Below are 10,410 nucleotides of genomic sequence, written 5' to 3'. Positions count from 1 at the left end.
GCTTAACATTGTAAGTTCATTCGTTGTTGTAGGTAGTTATAATTCATTCTTTGTTATTGCTTATAATATTCCTTTGCATGAATTATCACATAATGTTGATATCTATTTTGGTTGCTTTTAGTTTTCAAGTGATTACAAAAACGTTGTCATAAACATTCTGGTACATGAATCTGGGTCCACTATGTATGCATTTCTGATGAGTAGATAGCTAAGAGTAGAAATGTATATATAGTAGTCCCCCCTTATCCACAGGGATACATTTTAAGACCCACAGTTAATGCTTGAAACTGCAGATAGTGCTAAACACTACATATACCTTGTTTTTTCCTATATGCACACATACATATCTAAGATAAAGTTTAATTTATAAAATTAGGCACAGTAAGAAATTAACAACAATAACTAATAAACAAGAACAATAATAACAATATACTGTTATAAAAGTTATGTGAATGTGGTCTCTCTCAAAATATTTTTTTTTTTTTGTCCTTTTTGAGACCGGCTGCACCGCGCTCAGCCAGTGAGCGCACCGGCCATCCCTATATAGGATCTGAACCCGCGGCAGGAGCGCTGCTGCGTTCCCAGCACCGCACTCTCCCGAGTGCGCCACGGACTCGGCCCTCAAAATATTTTTTGTTCTGTCTGTATACACCTCCTTTCTAACCACAGTTGACCACAGGTAACTGAAACCGTGGAAAGCAAAACTGCAGATAAGAGGGGACTACTGTATTCTATTTTAGTAGATAATGCCAAACTGTTTTCCAAAGTGGTTCTACCAGTTTCTAAGCCCACCAGCAGCGCATGAAAGGTCTACGTCTGAGAGAGGTCTGCGAGCTGTTCCACATCCTCATCAATATTTGGCATTATCGGTTGTTTAGTTTTTGACCATTCTGCTCAGTCTATCGCAGTATTTCATTGTCATTTTAATTTGCACTTCCCTAATGAATAAAGCCATCCAGCACCTCTTCCTCTGTTTATCGGTTATTTGGATATCCTCTTTTGTGACAAACTATTTTCTATCTGGTTGTCAATATTTATCTTACTGATGAAATCCCTTGTATACTCTAAATAAGAGACTTTGGTCAGTCATATATCTTCTCACATTCTATGCTTGTTTTTTCAGTTTCTTGATGATGGTTTTTTTTTTTTTTTTTAATAAACAGAAGTTCTTAATTTTAATACAAATTTATTGATCTTTCCTTTTGTAATACATGCTTTTCATGTCTTGTTTAAAGAAATCCTTCCTTACCCCCAAAATAATGAAGAAATACTCCTATATTATCTTCAAATAGTTTTATTGTTTTACCTTACACATTTAGAGCAATTCCACTGAAACTGATTTTTATCTATAATGTGAAGTGGGGGTCAAATTTTACTTTTTTCCATATGAATATTCATATGTCCAGTAATTTAAAAGACTATCCTTTGCCCACTGCTGTGTAAGGCCACCACTGTCATAAGTCAGAAGCCCCTATGTGTGTGGTTCTGCTTCTAGGTTCCTTACGTGTTCCACTGGTCTACTGTCTCTCCTTGCACCCATGCTGCCCCATCTTAACCACCACGATTTTCTAGTAAGTCTTCATATCTGGCAGAGTGAGTCCCTTTCCCTTTTTCTTAAAGGATACCTTGATCATTCTAGGACCTTTATTTTTACATATAAATTTTATGATCAGCTTGTCCATTTTGTTTGAAAAAAGACAGATTTAGATTTCAATTAATCTGCAAATTTAAAAACTGATATCCTTATAGTATTAAGTATTCTAATTCATGAACATGATATATCCCAGCATTATTTAAGTTTTCTTTTTTCTAATATTTTTTAGTTTTTAAAGTTCTTTCACATTTTGCTAGATATTTTCCCTACATGTGTGATAATTAAAAAAATTTTATCCTATTTTAAATAGTGTCCTTTTCGAATTTTCATTTTCTCTATGCTGCCAGTATATAAAAATTTCAATTGATTACTTTTTTTTCTTTTTTTTTTGGTATATTGACCCTGTGTCCTGCAAAGGGGCTAAGCATACTTATTAATTTAACAAAAGGGAGATTATCCAGGTAGGCCTAATGTAATCACAAGAGCACTTTAAAAGCAGAGTTTACTTTGGCTGATGGGAAGAGGGGGAGTCAGAGAGATCTGAATCACGAGAAGGAATGGGCATGCCACTGCTGCCTTTAAGATGGAGAAGGTCACCTGAGAAGGAAAACGGGCAGCCTCTAGGAACAGAGTTTGGCCCCTGGCTGACACAGAGCAATGAACTGCAGACCTCAAACCTAGAGCTGGAAAGAAGTAGGTTCTGTCAACCACCTGAGTAAGCTTGGAAGCAGATTCTTCCCCAGAGACTCCATTTAAGAGCCCAGCCCAGACAACATCTTGACTTCATCCTTGTGAGGGGCTGAGCAGAGAACCCAGGCAAGCCCACCCAGAGTTCTGACCTACATAACTATGAGATAATAAATGGGTGTTCTTTTAAATGATTAAGTTTGTGGTAATTTGTTATGCAGCAAGAGAAAACTAATACATTCTTTCTTCTGGATTTTTTAATTCTTCTGTCTCTCCAGATTTCTTTCTGCATATTTTTTTACGAATCTAATCTTCCAGGTTACTAATTCTCTCTTCAGTTATACCTAATATGCTGTTAACCCATTCATTAAGTTCATAATTCAGTTACTACAGGTTTTAGTTTTAGAATTTCCGTTTAGTTCTTTTTCTTTAAAGTTTTCATGTCTCCACCAAAATTTTTCATCTTGCTTTTTATCACCTTGAACACAAATATCATAGATATTTAAAAATTTGGAAGTAATCATGCTAATATTTCCTGTGTATCTATTTTGTCTGTTGTGTCTGCTGGATTTTGTTCGTGTAGTCTTAATCTCCTTGAGTGCCTAGTTATTTTTATTGTGTGCTGGACCTCACACTTCTAAAACTGTTGCACTACTCAATCTCTCAGCTGCCTCTTCCAGAATTTTCAAATGCCCCCAAGGGAAAGACAGCCCCAAATGCTGGGCTCCCTTCACTAGACTTCCTTCACTAGGCTTCTGTCCTTTCCTGGTTCCTAACCTAATAACTCTTCACTAACTTACTAGCTTTCTAGGGGTAAATTCTGAGCATGGGGGAGGGGGTAGGAATGTTGGGAGCAAACTGGCACAGTTATTTCACAGTCACACTTTTAATTAACCCCCCTACTATTAACCACTCATTTCATCCTCAGTTTCTTTACTTGTCATCTCTATACCCACAGCCTCTTTGAGGTTCTCCCATACATAAGTTCCATTCTTGTTGCAAATGCCTTGTCTACTTGTTTTTACTTCCTCTGCTGTTTTACCTATATCGTGATTCCAACTACTTTATATATTTCATAAATTTGTTAAAACTCTCATTCATTTATTAATGCCCTCTTGTTCTCTTTGTTCAGTTGTTTGACCCACCATCTTAAATCAGAAGATTCAAACCACTGATTTTAGAGGTGAAAATATTAAGGCCCATAAAGACACAGTGATTTGCCTAAGGTCATAAAGTACTACTACTATGAGGATCAGAGCTGGGTTCAGAACTGAAGTCTCCTAAATCACAACCATCCTATGCTTTATACCATGTATCTCCTTTATCACAGAAATTTTGTTGTGGACATTATGATGTTTTTATTTATTTATATTAACAGTGTTAAGAACAGGCCAATGCTCATTCTTGTATAGAACTAGAGGAAACAAAAAGGAATAAGAGCTATACCAATTATTTCATGTTAAAGTTACTTCTTAGAAGTAATCGTTACTTCTAAGTTCTGCCAAACTTAATATTAAACACATTTTTTTTAAAGGTTGAACACTTCATAGAACTGTTTCTTAAAATAAATAACCCTTACTATTTTGGTTGAACAAATTGGGATTTTAGGAGAAAACTGTATACATAAAATAAATGTACACACATTTTCCCCACTATTGCTTCAAAATTTTGTAATTACTGAATTTTATTATATAACTTAGTTGATATTTATGAATACTTCAAAATGATAAACATTTAAAAACTTATTTCTTAATAAATTTTACTAACATTTTTTTTTTTTTTTTTTTTTTTTTTTTTTTTTTGTCTTTTTCCGTGTCCGGCAACGGATCGCAACCCTCAGTGTCGCCCCCGTACCGGACCGGGGACCGGCGACGGGATCGCAAGCCTCGGCGTTGCTCCCGCGCCTCGCTCAGCCAGTGAGCGGGAACTGGTCTGTATGTGGGATCCGAACCCTCAGGCGGGAGCGCCGCTGCGCTTCCCAAGCGGCACACTATCCAGTGCGCCACCGGGCCGGCCCTTACTAACATTTTTTAATAAACAAAAATATAGAAACAAACAAATCAAAGACAATTGTAAAAACAATTTAAAATTAGGAGTTAGAATATTTTATTCTGGTGCCAGCTCTTCCATTTAATCCTGTACAAGTCACTGGCCCTACCTACACTTTAGTTTATCTGCCCTCTGTCTTCAAAAGACTCTAATTTAAATAGATGATTAACTAGTTGTATAAACCATACACTGTTGCTATTATGATATTTTATTTCTCAAAAACACACATGCCCCCTGTATTAGTTTCCTATTGCTGTTGTAACAAATTACGACAGACCTACCGATTTAAAACAACACAAATTTGTTATCGTATAGTTCTGCAGGTCAGAAGTCCAAAATGGGTCTTATGGGACTAAAATCAAGATGTAAGCAGGGCTGCGTTCCTTCTGGAGGCTGTAGGGTAGAATCTGTTCCCTTGCCTTTTCCAGCTTTTAGAGGCTTCCCGTATGCCTTGGCTTGGCTTGTGGCCCCATATCACTGCAAATTCTGCTTTTGTCATCACTTCTCTGACTATCATCCTCCTGTCTCTGTTTTAAAAGAACCCTTGTGATTACACTGGACCCACTGGCTAGTCCAGGATAATCCTCTTACCTCAAGATCATTAATGTAATCACATCTGCAGAATTCCTTTTGTCATGTAAACTAACACATTCACAGGTTCCAGGGATCAGGATGTGGACATCTCTGGTGAAGTCATTATTCTGCCTACCACACTCTCAAAGGATCACTGACAGATGATTTTAAAGTACAATAATGACCAAAGGAAGTTTCAGATCATCAATTAACTGTATAATGGCAATATTTTAATAAGGAATATGATAAAAAATCCAATTCCTGTTGTCAAAGTAATAACTAATCTATTGTTACGTTTATTTTTAGAAAAAGCAACCTTTTTTAAAAACAGAAATGTGCCATTCCCAGATTATTTCCCAACTCTACTTGGTGTCTCATAGCCTGGTGAAGGATGGACACAAAACAGAAAGAGAAAAAGGAGGCTAAAATCACTTATAATGTGTTTACTTTCCCTATTAGAAAATAAGATAGAAAGATACCATAAAAGTGAATATCAGTTATAGCTATAAAAATTAAAACTGTTCTTGAACATGACAGTTGTTTATAGAGATAAATACAATTAACTGAGAATTTTCAAATAGGTATTTAATGAATATCTTTATGATATCCATTATAAATAATGATACAGGGGCCATGTGTGGTCTTACATTTTGGAGAAATAAAATATCATAATAGTAATACACTACACAACTAGTTAATCTTCTATTTAAATTAGAGCTTTATGAAGACATAGGGCAGGACTCTGACCTAACCTCTGTTTGGAATCGTACTAAGATTAGTACTTTAAGATTCTAAAGTAAGATTCTAAACAGAGGTTAGGTCAGAATCCTGGTCAAATCAGAAAGTATCAGTGGTTTAAAGTCATCAACAAGCCTTTTCTCAGTTTAAGCAATAAGATCCCCAAAGGCCAACAGCTGAGTTCTGGTCCCAGGCTTACCACAAACACACTGTGAGATGCGGAGAAGTCAATGAACCTTCCTAGTTCTTAATTTCACCATTTATACTGTGAGGGTCATAGCAGAGCTCGTAGTGATTAGATAATATACACTATTCACATTATGACTAACCTTCAGAAACAAGTGAATGACAAGCCAATTGGGATAAATGAAGCCCATGTTTTAAATGGCTGCCTGTCCACAGCCATAAACAGCTCCCCCAAGACCTTTGATATTTCCCACTTCTCCCTCCCTTCTTTCTTCTCTTTCTCACCAAATTATCTGGGTCGAATTGCCATCTAATTCCAAGTAAGAGATAGACTCTAAATCAAAAGAATGTTTTACTTCTTACAACTTTTTATTAAAATCCAAGTATCCTAATTTGAACCATCCATTGGCTTTAAAAGTTCTCTTGGCACACTGGATTTAAGTAACAACATAGCACATTATCATTTGGAAGTTAAGATCTCCACTATTTTAAATACAAGCTAGGCATTCCTTCCAAACAGCCTCTTCCCCCTCATTAGCTTTTCTCAGAAGCTCTGGACTGCCATCTTCTCTTAGCTCTCAGGGGCTTCAGACACTGAGGCCAAAGAAAACAACTGATTTCCCTGATCATATGTCTTGTAACAGAGGATCAGTTAAAAACCACTGATGAAGATTCTCTAAGCTCAACATCTCTACATAAAAACATAAACTCCTCTACCAGAACATGCAGAAGAGTTCTTGTTTATATTGAATTTCCTCTGCCTACTAGCTGTAAACATTAGATGTTTAGCTTCCTTACAGTTTCTTCTAGATGCAAAGATAATCTTGTTTTTATTGACCAAAAAAAAAAAAAAAGCTTTGCCCAGAAAAATAAGGGATAAAAAGTTTGGGAGGTGCTGATAACTGTAGTCTAGAAAACATGTGAAAACTTTACCTTTAGCTGGCCAGTGATGTCGCGGCAGCTGACTGTCTTACCATGCAAGAGACTAAGGTTCAGGGTCAAACTAACGGTTCTGACGTCCTGGGCTGGACACATAGTTGAAGTGAGACACCAGGGAAGAGACGGCCAGCCCAACCCCTCACACAGCATCCCTTCCTGGTTAATCCATGGAGTGATAATGACACTGACTGGCCTCATCCTGCCAATGAATGGCAAGGCACTGCAATGATGGCGCCTAGAAATGAATAGGAGTGATTGGGAATAAAAGGGGGAGGGGGGGGGAAAAGGTGGCCATGATGAAGAAATGAATAAAACTCCAAATTTCTGTTACAACTCACTGTCATACCTATCACTCTGATATAATGACAGGGGAAATTAAAAAAACAAAAAAAAAAAGAAAGAAAGAAAAAGAAAAAAGAAACAAAGGAAAAGAAAAATTGTTACCTATTTAAATTTATGCAGCATTCTAAGAATTTGGGTTTGTATCCTACAACCTGACTACATATAGCTAGAGCAAGAGGTTGATTCAATTTAGCTCAAAAACCTATAACAGAGTATTTTTTATCATCAGTGTTTCTAAATGCTGACAACTTAGTTTTACTTTTTATTACAGCAAACACTCAATCCACACTGTTAAAACACACCATACTTACCAAACAATACCCTGGGCTCCAGAGCCAATTGGTTTCAACTGCTGGTAACGTTTTAGGACAGTGAAAGTTGAATCTGCCACTTGCACACTGTAAAACTGACTATCACATTTACTGTCACTCATGATGTAGTGTCATACAATATTCCAAAGACCTGGTAGAGTTGTCAGATTCCTTAAAAGAAAAACAGAATGAATGTGCATTCTTACTGAAATTATTCAAGACATAGCTCACTTAATAGCATTTCAACTTTACTGGTATATAACACAATGTGGCTATAAGTTGAAAAACTCAGTTTGAACAAGTTCTGAACTTAAGCAAGACACAAAAAATGCAAAGATATTTCAGTGGTACAAGACAATTATAACAGGAAGGAATTTTGAGGCCCACAAGACCACATTTTAAGGGACTGGATTAGGAAATAACCACCTGTGGGGAAAAGAATGTATACATTATTGCTAGCCATAGTAAAACTATAGCCCTATATGATTCTCATCAGCTTGCTTCCTGTGGAACCAGTTTATGCCTAGCTATCTCAACCAGAGATGGGTGTACTGTCTCAAAAGGATCACTTCTAAAATTCCTGAAGAAATGGACCAGTCTTCTGCTAAGTCCACAGATTCCAGTTAAAGTGATAAACCAGAAAGCTAGATCCATATGCCAAAAGGACAGGCTGGTAGAAGACGGGTGATATTGGTATGTGCCGTGCATACCCATAATGTGCCGCTGCCTCATGAGAGTGGCCAGGAACTGGCCTGCATCCCCAAGCCTCACACCACTACTGGGCTTCAGTATAGATATCCATATACAAAGAATTCTGCTGCAACCTGCAGTCAATAATATCGACACTATGAAGTTTATTTACATATGTATGAGTATAAACCAGCAGCCCCAGAAAGCAGCTTTTCTGTGGTGTAGGCAGTCGGCTGAGATTCCTACTCTGCAGGAACCCAGATGATTTTATACAAAAAAAGAACACAGAAATTGGCAGGTGGCTACATTTACTTGGTTCCCTAGCTCTTGTCTGATGATGTTTATTTAAAAGTCAACAGCTATTTCTTTTGACCTTTTAAAAAATTATAAATCCAATAATAAAATCATATAGGTAAATATTCCATAGTGTTAAAAAACACAGAATTTAAATTTTATTCTACAGCTCCATCAAAGTCCTGACTTTTTGTTCTACTATCTAATATTTAACGCCTATCCAATGAGTTTTTTGTAGTGATAATTTGTATTTCAACACAATGATGTCTAGGATTTCCCTTAAACATGGAAATAAATTGGTTAAGAACAAGCTTAAACACAGGACTGAAGTCAAACTAATAATTTCTCCAACTGACCACTGCTGAAGCACACAGCTATTAGTCTGACCAGCCACTCCTGCTGAGAGCCATCAGCGCACCTGGCCAGGACTGCTCCCGATGGACCCGCCCAGCTAGGTTATCAGTCTCCTGTTACACTGGAGCAACCCAAGGCTTAATGAGCTGGAATAACCACCCAAGCCACACTGCTGTGAGGAGGGGACTGAGGAGCTGACCCAGGCTGTCAGGTCACTGTATCCTAAACTCCAGGAAGGCCCTGGGTGTCTTGCTCACCATGGTGTCTCACATTCCAGGGACAGGAGGACAGGGAGGCACTGGCCCCTGGGACAGCATAAGCAGTTAATAAACCTTTGCTGACCTGACACACACCACAGCATTTAATGATTCCCCACAATCCTGCTTCATTTTACTAACATCTGAAGGAATGTCCTTTTCTAAAGATTAAGTTATTTATAGTTTGTAAGAAGCTGAAACAATTCAACATTTAGGGGATGCCTTTGTACAAGAAAGTGATACGTACTGTAGGAGATATACCACAATCAGCTAGGAACCAGTCTTAAAGCAGTATATAATTCACTATGTGGGGGAGAAGTGTGAGGAACAAGTTCATTATCTATGTTATAATACAACTTACAATGAAGTAAGGGCCATAAGCAAAATGTAAACAAAGGCAAAAGGCAAAAGAAATCCTACCCCTGGCAGGAGTGCAGAAGACAAGGAAGGCTCATGAGGGAGGCGGAACCTACATTAGATTGTTTTGCCAGCAGCAGGCAAGTGCAAAGGATTAGAGACAGATGGTAAAAGGGCAAGCACCTGTTAAAACCCGCTGTATTGGTGGCAGCTATTCCTTTGCCATATTGTAAATACACCAGCAACAATGGTCATCACAAAACATTTACTAAGCACCCACTGCGGATAAACTCCCGTTCCAGAACACAGTGGCTGCCCTCAGTAAGCTTACAAAGCACACACAGTGGGAACACCCAGGAAGAGACCCAACACAAAGAGAGACCTAAACCCAGAAGGATGGAGAAGGTTCGGGGTATGGGGAGAAGTAACATGTACAGAGAGGTAGAGGCATGTTCTGAATGTGACAAGTCACTTGAGGTTTAGTTTTGCCAGGTAGTGGGGCAATGACGCTGGAGAGAGAAAATTAGGCCACACCACCACGGATCCTGGAAGCCAGTCAGAGCCATCTGGGTGGGCTTGGTCCTGAGGGCTGTGGAAGCCATCAAAGCACCAGAGGCACATGATCAGCCTTGCCTTTCAGAGAGGTTTTCAGGAAGCTAAGAAAGGAATGGACTAGAGTAGGTAAGACTGAAGATAAGGAGGACAGGTAAAAATGACAGGTGGGATAAAGAAGGAAATTCATGGCTTTCAGGAAGAATTTACGTGACTTGCTGACCTGGAGATGAGGAGAAATGAGGGTGAAGCAGATGGAGGTAAGCAGAAGATACATTCAAAGAGTTGGGGAGTGCAGCTTTGGACAGGAAGGTGTGAAGTTCCTAAGGGACAACAGTGTGACTGAGACAGGCTGCTGATGTATTGTAGGATCCACTCCCCCCCAGTCCTGCTGGACAAATGGCTACCAACCAGAGACGATATCTGGCAGCTTTCCTGGCAGTCAGGTATGGCCATAGGACCAACTTTTTAGAAGCAGTGTGTGCAA

The 10,410-nt window shown here is 38.4% G+C and overlaps 1 protein-coding gene across 4 annotated transcripts in view; it reads right to left on the bottom strand.

Moving 5' to 3' along the window:
- The window catches only part of MAPK9 (mitogen-activated protein kinase 9), a 41,827-nt gene extending 34,235 nt beyond the window's left edge, over positions 1-7,592 (bottom strand). For 3 of the 4 annotated variants that reach the window (XM_008591200.1, XM_008591198.1, XM_008591199.1), the window contains exon 1: positions 7,420-7,586. In XM_008591200.1, the coding sequence (XP_008589422.1) occupies positions 7,420-7,541 (122 nt within the window). In that variant the 5' untranslated portion in view covers positions 7,542-7,586. Of the gene's footprint in view, positions 1-7,419 lie in introns of all 4 variants that reach the window. The other variant, XM_008591197.1, reaches the window with a different exon arrangement.
- Positions 7,593-10,410: the final 2,818 nt, after the last annotated feature.

This window comes from Galeopterus variegatus, unplaced genomic scaffold (assembly GCF_000696425.1).
Source record: "Galeopterus variegatus unplaced genomic scaffold, G_variegatus-3.0.2 Scaffold6754, whole genome shotgun sequence".
Lineage (NCBI taxonomy): Eukaryota > Metazoa > Chordata > Mammalia > Dermoptera > Cynocephalidae > Galeopterus > Galeopterus variegatus.
This window is presented reverse-complemented; position numbering and strand designations above follow the sequence as displayed.